At 36.3% G+C, this 17,627-nt stretch overlaps 1 protein-coding gene across 4 annotated transcripts in view; it reads right to left on the bottom strand.

Annotated features, from left to right (window-relative positions):
- CNTN6 (contactin 6) overlaps positions 1 to 14,811 on the bottom strand; it is a 152,152-nt gene extending 137,341 nt beyond the window's left edge. For all 4 annotated transcript variants that reach the window (XM_024123967.1, XM_024123968.1, XM_024123966.1 and 1 more), the window contains exons 1-2: positions 14,693 to 14,811; positions 8,983 to 9,158 (exon numbers count right to left, since the gene is read on the bottom strand). In XM_024123967.1, the coding sequence (XP_023979735.1) occupies positions 8,983 to 9,124 (142 nt within the window). In that variant the 5' untranslated portion in view covers positions 9,125 to 9,158; positions 14,693 to 14,811. The remainder of the gene's footprint in view (positions 1 to 8,982; positions 9,159 to 14,692) is intronic.
- Positions 14,812 to 17,627: the final 2,816 nt, after the last annotated feature.

Below are 17,627 nucleotides of genomic sequence, written 5' to 3' on the forward strand. Positions count from 1 at the left end.
CTCTGAGTTCATTTGTTTAAGGCTTAAATTATTTTTAAAAGCGAAGACAAACTCTTCTCCTTTTTGTGATACCCACTGACGGTTATTACATTAAGATAAATTCAGAATATTAAATCCAATGCTACATTGTTTAGTGCTGTTTCCAAAATGATCATTAAAAATCAGTACTAATTTATCAGATTTCTTTTATTTAATAAATTAAAGAAAAATATTTCTTTACCCACTTCGTTTAGGTACTTTTCTGATGTACCAAAAAAAAAGCTAAAAACCATCTAGCATTTACATTTGTAATTAGATACGCATTACCCACTTAACACACACTTCACAATTATCAGAGCCTTTACAATTTCCAAAATGCGTTTTTAAGTGTTATTTTTAAAACCCCTTCTCTTGGGTTTTAATTTGCTTTTCAGATATAAATGCACTTTGTCACTATATCTTCAGGATCATGTATAACTGTTTTTATATTGCTTATATATGAAAAAATATTAAAGACATTCTGAATTCATCCGTACCCAATGAAGATTTTAAAATTTATTTCTAAACGTGAGAGGGTTTTTGTTGTTGTTTTTCATGCTGGTACAGACCCTGGGCAAGAGACAGAAATAAAAATACACATCACCTACAAATACACAGATATCTTAGAAATCCTTCTCGAAAGAGCCAAAGGCCTTTATATCATTACTTTTACCTGGAGACCTTTTCTGTTGTTCTCTGACTATGGTTTTTGGAATCATGTGGATTCTGTTTTACTTCCTCTATCTACAGATAAATGTATATTTAAATATTATTTTCAGATGGAGATGTGAGAAATTCTAGGTCTGTGGTAGGTTGGTGACCTTGGGCAAGTAACATAGTTGCCCCACTTTGAATTTCTTTAATTTCTTCATCTGTAAAACATGGTTTAGGAGAGCTTACAGGTATAGAATAAAGATGAACAGCATTGCAGATATAAAACCCTTGGCATTTCTCTGGAAAAAAAAATTATGGTGATTGTAAATGCCTGCATGTTTATAGCCCTTTAAAATGAAATATTATTGCATTTTAACCTTGAGCCACCTAAAATCAACCCTGTGACACGGAGCAAGAATCCCTTAACCCCATCCTACAAGTGTTAGAAATGAGGTTTGGACCATCCCTAAATGTGTGTACCGTGGTTTTAATAACATTAGTAATATCATTAATTTATCAGACTGATATGTTTAAGGGGAAAAGTATGTGGCATTTTCAAACAACGTTCTATAAATAACTTCAAAATTCTTAACATCAAAGTATTTCCATTGTTCATAGGATAAGTACTGAAGTCCCAAAGTTGGGCTATTAATAGTTGCGTGGGCAGACCTCTGCCAAGCTCTCCATCAACAACTCACAACAATATATCAGGTGCCCTTACCCACTGCTCTACATGTAATCATAAGTATTTGGGCCTTACAGTAAACCTACATAAAGTGGGTACTACTGACACCTCCATTTTCCATGTAAATTCACACCTGTGCACAATGTCACATTGAATGGGGAATATTTTTCAAACATAAGCAGTTCATGCCTGGTACCTCTGCCTAAAAGCTTCATGATATGAGGGAGTTCTGCAGGTTTCTCTGGCATCTCCTAATATCACCCAATCATTCCATTATTTGTAGATTAAGCTTGGAAATAAAGGGTCTCCAAAATTTGGATATACCTGGCTCCAAATTATGTTTCAGCCTTGTCCTAGAAAACTGGTTATTTCTAAATCATGGCCTTTCACATTCGAGGTACCCTGGCCTGGTTTTTGCCATTGCCCTCTCATTTTCTCTAATGCTTGAGACTTGTTTGCATTTGCATTTCCTCTCACTCTCCTGTCAACCTGAATGTTCTCCACCTACTTTCTGTGTTTGGAACACAAACTAATATTCCAAGGCTCAGTTCAAGCCCAATTGCCTTTGGAAGGCTTCCTTTGCCCTTTGTCCAATCCAGAAAAACTTTACTACTTCCTTCTCTGGTCTCCCTTATAGGTTACATCTCACATCACCTGATGCTTTTTTTGAGGAGGTACAGTGGGCAGTAAGAACTTGGACTCCAGGTTCTGACTGCCTGGGTTTGAATACTGACTCTGCTACTTATTATGTGTGTGATTTTGGGCAAGTTAGTTTATTCTTCTGTGGCCTCAATCTGCTCATCTGAAAATGGGATTATAGTAACTTCATAGGGTTGTTGTGTAAGGCTCATTGAAGTTAATTTACATAAAAAGCTCGGAACGGTGCCTGCTATATAATATGTACTATGCAAATGCTAGCAATTTCTTTCCTTTTTTTCTTGCACTCAAGATTTCATCTGCCTGCTCTGTGAAGACAGGGAGCAGCTATTTCTTATCTATCATTTAATCTTTAGTCCCTAGCACAGTGCTTGATTCTTATAAATAAGGTGTTTTCTGGTTGCTTGGTGGGTGAATAAATAAATGACCATTCATTTATTCAACTAGTCTAGCTTTGGTCTAGCTAGGCTAGGAGGCTCCAGCAATAATGGAACAAACTTATGTGAAATGGTATCTGTGATTAAATTTTAAATAGTGCAGGACCAAAAAAGCCCTATTCATAAGTAACTTTTATCCCAATGTTGATCTATTCATTGGTAGAGTTGTGTAGTATGAGTGTCTAAAAAAAATACAGCTCAGTGAAATCATGGATTTCTTTCACAATGCCTATCATTTTTACTCAAGGATGGCATTTTAAACAGCAATGACAGATGCAATGTTCTCTCACGCAAGTACAGAGTAATTCATTAACATACATATGAAAGGAAGAAGTCTACATTCAACCTTTACCACCAGAGTCCTTGAGAAATAAAAGAAATTCAAAGCAGCTACGAGTGTAGCTTGTAAAAAGTCAAACTGGTGTTATCATTCAAGAATACCAGGGTGATAACAGGAGCTTTTGATGACTAGACACTTGCTGAATTTGATTTAGGGTTGAGGTTGGGTAGAGGAAGAAGAGAAGAGCTTAAATTATAATCTATCTGAGAATTTGGAATGACAGAATCTTATGTGGAAGAACTGAAGGAGACTTTTGCACTTAAATAGTTCAAAACATACTTTTGATAAGTCCACAGAGATGACTGACTTGTCTGAGTAACATAGCTGGTTAAAGACAAATTTGATTTAGGAGGATTTTTCATAACAGAGTATTTTTATATTTGGGCTGCATTTCAAGATGGTTTCATGGTGGGATGATTCAAGGTGAGGCAGACTCTAACAGGCTGAGTCTAATATAAACTCCAAGGGTGCTTTTGAATTTCTGAACATCAGGACAGAAGTCGCAAACAAAAGTCATCAATTATCTAGATGTATTTACCTACAGAGTCTCTCTCATGGATAAGTTATGTACTGAAAGGCTGTTCATAGTTCATTTGTTCTGAAGGTCAAAGTGGGACTATACAATTGACTACCAACTGCTAGGAAGCAGAGTTGTTGACAACAATTTTATTTTGATGTGTAGCTTTGTTCTTACCTATGGAAATTCATATTAGGGCTTCTGGACCCAATTTCTCTGTCAATAAGAAGATCAAATATCTTATATTAAATGTTTAGTGTCTGTCTTACTTTCAGTTCCTTAGAAGCAGAGTCTGATGCAGAGATTCAGGGTGTTGATTTATTGAGGAAGCACTCCCAAGGAGAAATGGAGGGATGGAAACTGGATAGAGCAAGGGAAGGGGCTAAGCAAGAAGGTGTCTCAGCTGTTGTCTAGCTCCATCCTGACCCCATGGGAAGCTCTAGGGCATGCATTGAAGAACAGGGGCAGCTGTGGGCATTAACAGCTGGGCCCACTGCCTGTTAAAAGGGATCTGGACCCGGCACCAACAGCATCTACCACCAGGCTTATTGTGAAGGTTACTGTCCTACAGATATGGCTTATTATTTCAGCAATGATTATACCAATAACAAATGAAATAAAGAAAGAAGGTCCACATAATTTGTGTGGGCAGTGTTTGAAAAGGACTGAATACCTTAACACAAAAGCCATAAGTTTTAGAATCTGAACTTTTTTTTTTTTTTTTTTGTGGTATGCAGGCCTCCCTCTGCCGTGGCCTCTCCCGTTGCGGAGCACAGGCTCCGGACGCACAGGCTCAGCGGCCACGGCTCACGGGCCCAGCCGCTCTGCGGCACGTGGGATCCTCCCAGACCGGGGCGCGAACCCGGTTCCCCTGCATCGGCAGGCGGACGCGCAACCACTGCGCCACCAGGGAAGCCCTAGAATCTGAACTTTTAGACTCAAGTTACAACTGGTTCTCTAACAATATACTTTTTAAAAAGTCCCAATCTCAGTGAGCCTCAGGCTTCTAACCTGTAAAATGGGGACAACAATAGCATCTTCTTCTTATGGCTGTTCCACAGTTCAAGGAAGGTAATATATGTCAAATACCTAAAAGTCTTGAAAACAAGGGAACAGCTGGTCTGGAGAAAGTTTTAAAATGTAAACTAGATTTTTTTATACGTAACTGTAGGAGTTTGAAATATTTAGATGTTTGGCCAACTTGAGAGAGGAAATGAAAATATAAAAAGAAGAATTAGAGTTACTGTTTCCTGAGTGCCTATAAGGGACCAGGAGTTTCACATTCATTAATCTCAGTTAATCCATTTCACTGTCCTATGGATGCTGCTGTAATTCTCATTGTATACATTTCATAAAAGAGGCTTAATATTGTTCAGAGGTGACCTAATATCATACTACTGGTTGTTTTACAGAGATAGAATTTGACTCAAATCTGTTTGTATTGAAAATATTAGCATTTGACCACCATTGTTGAGATGTTCAGAAAGGTACAAAAGCCTTTCTAGCAAAATAGACAATGTTGAAAATTTATGAAGGTAGTGGTGAGAACTCAAATTAAGTTGAAGGTGCGGCTCTTGCACTTTAGAAACTTTCCATTTGGTTGGAGGCTTGCATTTGGATTCTACTTTTTCTGTGCAAAGAAACAGAACAGATACGTAATAAGGAAAACTTACTCTTTTTTTTTTTTTTTGATAATTATGGGAGGAAAAAAGCCAACTGAAATGATTACTTTTATTCCACTGAATTCTGATGATATCACTTTTTAAAAACTTGTGGTAAAATATGTATAACATAAACTTTACTATTTAAACCATTTTAAGTGTACAATTCTTTAGTATTAATTACATTTGCATTGTTGTATAATCCCCATCCATCTCCAGAATTTTTTAATCAATCCAAACTAAATCTCTGTACTCATTAAACAATAACTCCCCATTTTCCTTCACCTAGTCCATGGAAGCCACCATTCTACTTTCTGTCTAGGAATTTGCCTAGTCTACTTATCTCATATAAATGGAATCCTACAATAAGTATCCTTTTGTGTGTGTCTTATTTCACTTAGCAAAATGTTTTCAAGGTTCATACATGGTATAGCATGTAATAGAATTTTTAAATTTCCTTTTTGAAGTGGAATAATATTCTGTTGTATGTTTATACCACATTTTGTTAATGCATTTATCTGTTGATGGGTATTTGGGTCCTTTCTACCTTTTACCTGTTATATATAATGCCACTATTAACATGGGTATACAAACATCTGCCTGAGTCCCTTCCATCCTTTGGAGCATTTACCTAGAGGTGGAATTGCTGTGTCGTGGTAATTCTATGTTCAAGTTTTTAAGGAACTGCCATGCTGTCTTCCACAGTAGCTGTACCATTTTACAGTCACACCAGTAATGCACAAGGATTCCATTGTTTTCACATCCTTGCCAACTCTTGTTATTTTCTGCGTGTGTGTGTGTTTAAAATAATAGCCATCCTAATGAGTGTGAAGCAGCATTTTCTGGCTCTGATATGTATTTCTTTACTGATTAGTGATGTTCAGGATGTTTTCATAGAGAAACAAATTCCCAATTGGATATTTCTCTTCTATTATGTTCTCTCTTGTTCTTTCTGCCTCTCTTCTCTCTGTCTCTCTATTTCTCTGCCTCTCTCTTTCCCTTCCTCTCTTTTTGGAAGAGTAACCTTATTAATGAGATTATGCATAGATTTGCATGTGGATACAGATGTAATTTCTTTGAATGAAATTTCAGAAAACCTATTTTGCAAAATTAATATCCTGTATCTCTTAAATGAGATTAGAAGAAAGAATTTGTAAGTGGAGTCTTCTGGGTTGTAAGTCATCAACACTTTTTTTTTTTTTTTTAATAGAAAGCTTTCTGCTTTTTTCCATGGTCTATGTCTTGACTTACAGTGGTTTTTTGTTTTTTGTTTTTTTTCTTTTGTAAAGGATGTTTTAATTTATTTATTTATTTTTGGCTGCATTGGGTCTTCCTTGCTGCGTGCGGGCTTTCTCTAGTTGCAGTGAGCCGGGGCTACTCTTCATTGTGGTGCATGGGCTTCTCATTGAAGTGGCTTCTCTTGTTGCGGAGCACAGGCTCTAGGCGTGTGGGCTTCAGTAGTTGTGGCATGTGGGCTCAGTAGTTGTAGCTCATGGGCTTAGTTGCTCCATGGCATGTGGGATCTTCCCGGACCAGGGCTCGAACCCATGTTCCCTGCATTGGCAGGCGGATTCTTAACCACTGTGCCACCAGGGAAGTCCTCATCAACACTTTTCGATTCATCTTTAAGAGCTTTGTGCTCATTTGCACAAAAAGTAAACCACTCAGAGTTGCATAATAGCAGTGCCAAAGCTAGACCTGGTATTTTCACCTTTTGAAAAGAAGTTATTTACTACTTGGAATGAACAACTGACTTAAGTAAGGTGGCGAGAGTACTTATGTAATACAGGAAATGAAGGGAGATTCTTTATAGGTGATTAAAATGTGTTGGTTATGTTTAGGGTTGATTCAGGAGATAATTACACTCAACCAAATCTCTCCATGGACCTAGCAGGAAATGTTTCAGGCATGGAACCACTACAGATACTGGACACAAAACGCAAAATAATGTGGTTCTTTTTTTGTTTTTGTTCTTGTTTTCAGGTTTAACACTTGGAACGTAAGATCCTTTAAGTCTGCAGGAGAAAGATCAGTTAATGGATGTAGGCCATTCTTCTTTCTGCATGAATAGTAATAGAAACGATTTTAGGGATCAACAGTCACACACCTTCAACTCAAAAAAAGGAGAATTTTGTGAAGAGACAAGAAAGTCAGCAAGGACAGAATTGATTTTCCCATTCATCCAAATGAAAGCATACAATTTCTTCTTAATTTAAACCTTTCCTCTTTTTTTAGCAAAGAGAAAATATGATTTAACTTTGAAAAACTTCTAGTTACACATATTTTTAAAAGCAGAAAAAAGGTGAGAAAAAATAAAGTAGGGGATTAAAAATATATATTTTTTGTTTAAGAAGGGGAGCAAAGAGGAGGAAATAGATGGCCATGTAAAGCATAGTGCATTAATTTTCATCATAGGTATTCAGTTATTTTCAAGAATGGATAGAATCCATAGCTTTAGAGAAACTCGAGAGTATAGCAAATAAATGTGCTGTATGTGTTTTCCTCTGCCAGAAAGTCAAATTTATTCTTATGCAATCTGATCCAAATCATGTGTATCTTCTAGGGTTATCGCCTATCCAAGTAGGAGATATAATTATTTTGGCAGGATCATTGAAAGTCTATGGAGCAATTGTTTACTTCTGTAAAATAAGTTTCTTATTAGTATTTTGCTTGCTGTTATTTTTCCAAGTGCTGGTCTTAGCTGAAATGCAGAAATCAAGTATTGTGTTTATCTTTACCAGAAGGTTCAAGCAGTCATCAGCCTTTGTTCAGATTCCATTTAGCTCTATAATCTTTTGCATTATCCTTTGATTTCTGCAGATATAAATACATTCAGATACACTTAGTAACGCTTGTGTGTATGTATACATGTGTATGTGTGTCTATATAGGACCACATACGTATATGTACATATGTATAATGTGTGTATATTTATGACTGCATGCATATATATACATATATACATATGTGTGTGTATTTATTTCTGAATATGTTTATGTACATATTCAGAAACAATGCCATCCCCAGAATGGTCAACATAGGGGAACTATGTGTAGAACAAGGCATATTTGGAACACAAGACTTGCAATGGGAAACAGACCCAATTGTTAATTTATCTATCTAGTGATGACTAAAGTATTTCTACAAGGTGGGCTTTGGACATATATTTTATTTTTTAAATTTTTAAATAATTACTTTTTCAAAGTAGCAGAAGCATAGACCTTTTCATGAGGGCTGCAAAGGGTAGCTTCTCACTCTTTGGCCCCTGATATATCCTCTGAGGTGGACATGGGTAGGGATTGGGTCAGGGAGGGTGTACTAAAGGAGACATTTAAGGCTTCTACTTCATCCATATCAACAGATGTAATTACTTTCAAACAAGGCTTTCCCTGGATCCAATATGAAACATTTCAGCCCCTGGAAACACTACATAAAAACTATATAAGGAGCAGTATGTCTATTGTTCATCTGCTAATGTCCCCAAATGTCACCAAGGTAATTATTTGGATGACATTTTTGTGACGCAGCTGGACATTGTTACAGTTAATATAAAGTCTGCTTTTGGCAACCACTTTATTTCCACCTACATCAAACTGTGGATGCATGATCACTTTTCCTGGGAGAATACTTGCCTCCCCCAAAAGACATCCCTGCCCTCAGCTTTTGCTTTGTGTGCTCTGCATACTAATACCCAATGCAAAAGAAAAAGGACAAAGAGTAATATATATAATCTTTATCTTAATATGTATATCTGGAACTTTCAGAGATGTTTCTAAATATAATTCACAAAATACAATAACACTGATATTTCCTTCCTTTTTTGAAACAGATTTCAGCTATCCCCAGGAGTCTGAATTCACAAAATGCACACTGTTAAAACTTTTTGCCTCTATAAATTCATATTTGCTCTCAAAGAGCATATGATTGGCAAAGCTGGATTTTTTTCTGCTATGATTATAATAAAAATATATTTTTAGAAACATAAAGATTATAGATTTTTCCCACAAACTCACATGCAAATTGGAGCTTCGCCTTCTGGCTCACAATTGTTCCCAGAGGGTTGGTGGCCAGGCACTGGTACGTGCCAATATCTTGATCTGTGCGGGGGCTACTGATTGCCAAACTGCCTCCATCCAACCTGTAGTGATAGCTCATGGTAAAATCAATATCGGTGCCGTTTTGCTTCCACCTTCAAGGAAAAAAAAATCAAATCATGTTTCTAATATACAGAGTTGACCACTCTTGTGTTAAACAACATGCACCTGTAATTCCTGAGACTGTTAAAATGAAACAAAACATGGTTATGTGTGGATACATCCCACAAGTTTCATTGAAGATAATTGTCTTCATGAGCTCTGTGATATCAATAACTAGGTTATTTTGAAGATCTTCTACTCTTTACAAATTATGAACATTCACCCAAATGTGTACAAAGAGGCAGTAGAACTCTTGACATGAGAAATAAAAAGTAGACATTCAGTCAATAAACCTGGCCTCCCTATTCCTTTAGCAACTTTTCAAATAACATATACCATACCTGAACATGCACAACTGATACTGCAAAATTGAATGTCAATAATGATTTAGACATAGAAATCCAAGAAAAATATATTAGAAATGGCACAAAGAAAGCCAGCAAAGATTTTACAATACCAATTTGAGCCTGATAACAAAACAAAAATAACCAGGCTACTTTAGAACATGATTGTCTCTGTTAGTCTCTTACTAGGAAAATTAATTTCAACAGTATTTAGAAATGCTGAATATTTTTCATTATTTCTACAGTATTTAGAAATATTTCAACAGTATTTAGAAATGCCAGACTAAAATTATACCTTAACAAAAACAAATGCAGTTTGAGAAGTTTTTATTTTAGGCCGCAAAAAGTTTCTTGGGTTACCTATTAGTCAACAATCTTTTTGTACATGAATTAAGTATCAGAAAGGCCTAACAGTTATATTTATTTTCAAAGAAACATGAGATGTTTTAGAAATTGTATTGGTCATTTTAAGATGAATGAATAGCCAGTAATTAACTGGACTCACTTTCCCCACCTTGCAGCCCCTAACTTCCATCAAAATATTCAGACATTTTGAAATAAGAATATTACATACTTAAACAGATACATTTCTAGGGCACAAACTGTGTGTAGTCATATAAAGCATTTATGAAAAGAGATATTTTAAACTATTGAATTAAGATAATCAGTCAGAAAAACAAGTAAGTGGCCTCTTCCTATGTAATATAGCCAATTTCCAAGTCATATTTTTTTAGGGTCTATGCCAGCTTAGCAGTTTCTTCCCTTATTTTGGTAGAGGTAGCTAACTGTAAGAAAGGAATGACATTTTATAGCATTATTCCAAATGTCATTGACTTTTTTAGGAGTATTCTGAAACATCCCGTGGAAAAAGTCTGGCAAATATCTACAACAGTAGAAAAGAAATACGTAATTAGGTAATCTTCTACCCTATTAAAGATGAGAAGTGATTGACCAGATATCAAATCATCTAGAGGTTTTGAACAAACTCTGTCACTTTTAAATTATGTAGCCAATTCTTGTGCACCTCAACTTCATTTTAATAAAGGGAGTTGAAAGACAACAGTCAAAAATAGTATATTTCATTTGCCTGAACTATCTGCCAAATTTTTTTCTAGAGAAATTTGTTCGGCCTCTCGTTCTGTTTCAGAAGAAGAAAATGGAGAAAACGATTATTTTTTAGGCCTATCTGAAGCCTCGAATATTCTCCTTGCCAGCACTGTAATACTGTCTTTACATGGTCTTTTAACCTTTGTGTTCCCTTTTGTTTTCAATGCAGAGGCTATACAGCACTTAGTTTGCCAGCTCTCTTTAATTTTGGAGTCAATCACTGAAATAACTGCTGTCATCATTATATGCTCCTAGTTAAGCTCAGTAATTGTTTTTCAACACAAATTCAAAGTTGTTGGCTTAGCTGCAGCAAATGAATTTTTCACAGTATCCCCATAATCATTCTAATCACTATGGTACAATGATTATTAAACTGTGCATATAGATCAAGGGTTCAAGTCGTGGTGTGGGCTTTGTCCTAATTAATATGTTTAAATCAATGGAGAAATAGTATTAATGAATTCAAGTGATTGTCATACAAACGTTACGGATAGAATTGCATGCCCAGGAGAATTATCCCATGATGCAAACTAGGAAGTATGCTATAGATGATTATTTTAAGCATCTGCCTTAATATCGTATTAATTCCATGAAACATATGGATTTGAACTAAAATCTTGAACTTTTTCTGGTGAACATCCTTCCCTATTGAGTAGTTAAGAATATAACGGCTGGGGGCTATATTTGTTTGCTGGCCTGTGATAATGCACGTGTGTGAGTGTGTGTGTGTGTGTGTGTGTGTGTGTGTGTGTGTGTCATCCTTCCCTATTGAGTAGTTAAGAATATAACGGCTGGGGGCTATATTTGTTTGCTGGCCTGTGATAATGCACGTGTGTGAGCCTTGCTTTAGAATTACATGGAGCGCTATTTCTGGGCCCATCCCTAGACCTTTGAAGAACTCCAAAATCTAAATTTTTTAGTAGTCTCTCTGGGTGATTGTAATGTGCGCTAAATTTGGCTCCATTGACCCTGTGGAAAGAGTCCTAGGCCTAGCTTTAACATTCCTTTGCTGTGTATGCTTGTGCAAGTAATGACTTCTCCAAAAGTCATATCCATCAATTATAAAATTTGCACAATAAAAATATCCTGCTTTATCACATGAGGTTGTTAAGAAGATCAAGTGAGGAAATGAATAAAAAGAATAGAAGGGCAGAGTAACTACTTTTATGATTTTTACTCAGAGACCTAGAGCTTCTCCAGACTGAAGAATGTCTTTATGACTGGAGTAGATTAAATTACAGAAAGGAACGTCCTCTTGTGACCAGGTCCAGAGAACATGTGTTAGAAATCCTCTATGACATTCAAAGATAGTGTATCTGATAGAGAGTGTATCCAATGTAAAAATGATTTATGTGTGTGTTGCTTCATTTTCCCAAATAAGATATATTCTGAGCTGGAACTAAGCTCATTACTATCTGATTTTCCTAAACTTTTTAAAGTATAAGCAATCCTACCCAAGTACATTTTTGCATAACCCATTTTCCTTCCCTTAACAAAGCTTCCTGGTTAGATGTTAATTGCCATGTGTTGCCTGGTCTTTTAAAGAATAAAGAGTGATCCTTTCCATGGGAAAACTTCTGTGCCAACTTGCCTGACATCTGTATCTTCTTGTTTTCTGCTGAAATCCTGTTCGTGAAGGTGTTGACTCCAACTGTAAGTGACTTTAGACAAGTTACTTTTAAACTGTTTCCAAATTTCTGCTTTAAATATTGCTTATTTTCTCCTATGAGATTTCATTTGCTAAAGGAATTTACTAAAAGGAATAAAACACACCTTAAAGTCAACCACACCCTCACTTTGTGGATAAGGAATCCAATGCCAGGAGAAAGAAATGATTATTCTAAGGTCACATATGGAATGGTTCTAAGTCAAAGGCTCTTTAATATGGCTTCATACTATATCCAAATAACCTCAAATAATGTTAGACTCTGAATCATAAAGATTGTCCCTCTATTTCATACACACACACACAATCTAAGATGAATACAGTTACGATGTTTTTTAAAAATAAATTTTAAGTTAGAAAGGATCATATTAAAACTAAATTTTGTGTTTTGTTGCTAATGTGCATTGTCTGAAATGCCTCTGCCCTTTGCTTTATTTTCAAGAAAATTGGGTCTTAGTCTGACATTTAAGCATTAAAAACTAGATTTTGTTCTCACTCTTTTTTCAAAGCCTCTTGCCTATGAGTATTTTATACCATGATATTAGAGCTGAGCTAAACCTGGTTATGGGGATTGGAAATAAGAAGCTAAATTACCTGTCTTTAGCCTCCTAATTTATAAGTATGTTAGAAACAGAAGCCATTTCACAGCACTGGAATTTGCAATCTCTTCATTCAGTGTATTTCTTCATAGATGATATTAGCAAATTGTTGTGAGAACCACTGTTTTATATCTTTCAGCCTGTTATAAGCCAATAGACATTTTTATATAAGTACATGATTGACTGATGATTTATCTTACTTATACTTAGCAAATGTTTCTTATTTTATAGGGATTCATACTTTTTTGTCCTTTCTCTAACAAATTCTGACAATCTTTAGGATCAATCAAATTGGCTTTCAAAAATAAAATTCCAACTTAAACTGTAAGGTGATCCTGAAAAATGTGTTAATCACATTTTTATATATTTAACCAAATTTTAAGTTAAATAAGATAACTCTTTATTTAAGGAAAACAAACCACCAACCATGAACTGGGTGAACCAATTTATAAACTAAGTAATCTTCATCAACCAGATGGACTTTATTGGTTTGGGTGTCCTAAAGATGGGAAAGCTTTAGTAAAGTGTAGTAAGACACAGTTTTTCAGCTCTTTTGTTGTAAAAAACAAATTCTGAAGTTCTTTTGACAAAAGACAATGTAAAGGAGAGTTGTCTTTAACTTTGTGCATTTAAGTCATTTTGCTAGTTAATCTAGACAATCTTAAGATCAAAGTAATTATACATAGAAATTTGGTATTTTTAATGGAACATAAAAATCATGCCAAGCCAGTTTATTTTGCCAAAATGGACTGAAATTGTTGCTTTTTGTGTGTGATGATTTAACTTAACTACTAAAAATTAAGACTTTAAAAAAATGCTTTTAAAATCCCAAAGCCACAATAGTGATTTTAATATTTTTTTCTACTTTTCCTATATTCACACTGCATATGCAGTTCTTACCAACAAAATATCTTTATGATTTATATAAGCATAATATATACATGCATATATTTTTAAATTTGTGAAGTCCACCCACAAAGTGGATCAGATTCTGCCTTTACTGCAATATTCTAAGAACTGAAATACTACAGAACTTTCTTCCTTATTATTTCAGAGGTAATACGTGAGGAGCAAATATATATTTTTCTACTTGCCCGGAATGAAAATTCCTTTTCTGCGTTAGTAGATGGTACATAGTTGTCTTCAACATGTTTTTCTAAAACCAGTGCTTTTTGGGTGATGGGACATGTCAGTGGAGCCACAGAAATTAGTCTGATAAAATGAAGTTTCCATCTGGATTAATTCCTTTTAGGGGAACATTTTCACAGTCGTTGTATATGGGGCAACTGAGGCAGTGACTCCAAATTGTGGGGAAGGGAATACAAAATGAACTTGTGCTTTATAGTCTTTCAAATTGGGGAGACAAATCTTTTCCTGTCCTTTCCCTTTGTTTTTTCTTCTTTTTTCCTGTATTCCTTCCCTCCTCCCTTCCTTCCATCCTTTCTTCTTTCCTTCCTTTTTCTTTCTTTCTTTTCCTCTGTCAATTCTCTCCAAAACATGGCACTGCATGGCACCAATCTCAAGAATAACTGTTCTCAGCAGACCTAATCAATAAGTCATAATAGTGGTTGCTGCGGGTGGGGGTGGGGTAGTCATCACTTGGCAAGTGCATGAGGGAACAGTTTGCCGTACCAGAAATGTCCATATCTTCATTTGAGTGGTGGGCACGCAACTGTATACCTATGTAAAAATTCTTTGAGCTGTACACTTCAAATTAAGTCATTTTATTGTGTGTATATTTTACCCCGAAGGCAAAGAAAAAAAAAAAAAAACAAAAACAAGCAGTGTGGTACTCAGAAGTAGAACTTTACCTATAATGGGGTGAAGGGTAACCATTAGCAGCACAATTCAGGATGATTTCAGACTTTGACAAATCCAAAGGAAAAATAACATCTTGTGGTTCCTGGGTAAAAATAGGACGGCTCAAACGACCATCACCTGGAAAAAGAAATGAATGACACCACATGAAAAAACTTGACCCTATTTTGAATGCAAGTCTGAATTAGACATCAAGTCAATACATAGTTTTAAAAACATTTTATCTTGAAACAATCGCAAACATATAGAAGATGTTTCAGAAATGGTACAAAAAATTTCTATGCCATTTAGAGTAATTTTTCAAATTTATGCCACATCATCCCAAATAATTTAGTTTATATTTCCTACAAAGGATACAATAAAATGATCAAAATCAAGGAATTAACATTGATTCAATACTAGCATCTAATCTTCAGATCCCATTTCTCCATTTTCCCTAATAAAATCCTTTATAGCAAAAAGATCCAGTAGAGAATCACAGATTTCATTTAGTTGTTTTCTCCTCTTAGTCTCCTTCAATGCAGAACAATTTCCCAGTCTTTACTTGGTTTTCCTCACCTTGGTACCTTCGAAAATTACAAGGCACTGATCTGGTAAAGTTTCACTCAATTTGGGCTTATCTGAGTGACGACAGGGTAGGGGTCCTGGTAGGAGCTGTGTGCTGAGGGTATGGGTAATAAAAAGGGTCTATAAAGATTTTAAAAAACAATAATAAAACCAATGAGAAAACTGGCTCTTATTTTTAAAAATTATCACCATGAAAAAGACTGGTCCCTACCGGCCAGAGTATATTGATCACATTGTCTTGCCATCTTGTCCCTCCATTCCCCTCACCCACTGGGTACACCACTTTGTCTGCTGTTTCATTACAGTTAGCTTCAGGAATGCTGTATGCTTCAGATTGTATCCTACCAGATAGTGCAGGACTTCTATTTGTCCCATTTCTGCTGAAGTTAACTTTGATCACTTGGTTAACATGCTGCCTGCCAGACTTCTCCACTATAAAATTGCTTTTTTTTCCCCCTTTATAATTGGTAAACATTTTGTGGTTAGGGACTTTGAGACAATGTAAATATACTGTTCCTTACTGCACATTTAAATTTTTTATTTATATATTTCTATCAGTATGATGTACTCTATCACTGTGAATCCATCGTTTCTTATTTTATTAAAGTTATAATCCATGACTATTTATTTTGATGCCCAAATTGTCACTGATTTGGCCAGCAGGAGCCATTCAAGCTGGTTTCTTCATCTTTTTGACATGTGCCTATCATTCTTTATACTATTCTTTACTTTCTGGTACAAGAAAGTGTTCCAGAATCACCTTGCATTTCTCCTGTTCCAGCCATCGAAGTAGTCTTTTTTTCCCATAAGAAAACCTTGTTCCTTTTATTAGGGAATGGTATTTAGAAACCATGATCTGGAACTAAGTGTACTTATTGTTATTGAGGTGTTCTTGCTCTGAGGATTTTCAGTGTGTGCATGTGTGTGTGTGTGTAGGTTTTATAGATTATATGTACAAATACATACATATAGATAATTATATGAATTTATAAACACATATGAATACATATAAGTATGCATATGTATAATTTTATATACAGACATATTTATGTAAATATGTATATATGTGTGTGTGTGTGTATATATTCTTATTCCATACTTCTATCTATCTATGGTGATTTATAGTGGGTTTATTATAGGTTTTTTCTGTCTATATATATATTTTTAATTTTATTTATTTTTGGCTGTGTTGGGTCTTCGTTGCTGCATTCAGGCTTTCTCTAGTGGCGAGCGGGGGCTACTCTTCGTTGCAGTGCACAGGCTTCTCCTTGTGGTGGATTCCATTGTTGCAGAGCACAGGCTGTAGGCACGCTGGCTTCAGTAGTTGTGGCTTGCAGGCTGTAGAGCACAGGCTCAGTAGTTGTGGCTCACAGACTTAGTTGCTCCACGACACGTGGGATCTTCCCAGACCAGGGATCGAACCCCTGTCCCCTGCATTAGCAGGCGGATTCTTATCCAGTGAGCCACCAGGGAAGTCCTCTGTCTATATTTTTAACTCCCTAGTCCAGCTGTGAGAACCCTGGTTTCCACTATTCTCAGTGTATTTATGAATTTGTTCAGTCTCCTTGTATGTCACTAACCTCCAGTTACTGTCACTACCTTCTCCCCTTTGTGAAGCTCCTCTTCACCCTGTACAGATTCTGATACCTGCTGCAAGTTTTACTCCCATACCTTCCTTGACACCACTTGTAAGCTGTCTCCTACCTCCTCACCTCACTCATGTTCTGACCCTGTGCAGGGTCTCCCTCCTGTGTGCATGCTGTCTTTCCTCTTGACCTCTGACACTCTGTGCATGGTTATATTCCAAAGTGGATAACTTTCTCACATCCTTGGGGATCTAACACCTCACCCTGGAATGCCCTTTCCCTGTGGAGACTCTGTCCTCACTCGCTTAGCTTCCAGGTTTCTACCTTCACCACCCTCTCCTGGCAATGGAACCCTCCTCAGGCTTCTCAGACTCTGATAGCCTGTGCCAGGCCACCTCAGTAAGGGCATTCCCTTCTCACCTTCCTCGGGCTCTGCCACTCCACTGGGCCACCGCTGCCTTACCCCTTGTCCTGCATGCCTTACTTTCTCACCACTCTTAGGCTCCAACAACTCATGCTGGGCTACTGTGGTGCTCATCTTCCACATTCATGTGGATGCCTAACTTACTAAGCCCCACTTCATGGCATTTGGACTGAATTGTTAAGAAAGAAAGATTTGGAGGAAAGGAGGAGGAAGAGTTCGGTACTTACGTTTTAGGTGAAATTCTGTGTTTTTTAAATGTGCAAATGAATACATAAAGCAAAAACCTCATCATGTTAGGATTTAATTTTAGGACATCCAGTCCAGAACTCTAGTAGTTGTACCTGAGGGTCA

Source organism: Physeter macrocephalus, chromosome 18 (assembly GCF_002837175.3).
Source record: "Physeter macrocephalus isolate SW-GA chromosome 18, ASM283717v5, whole genome shotgun sequence".
Classification (NCBI taxonomy): Eukaryota; Metazoa; Chordata; class Mammalia; order Artiodactyla; family Physeteridae; genus Physeter; species Physeter macrocephalus.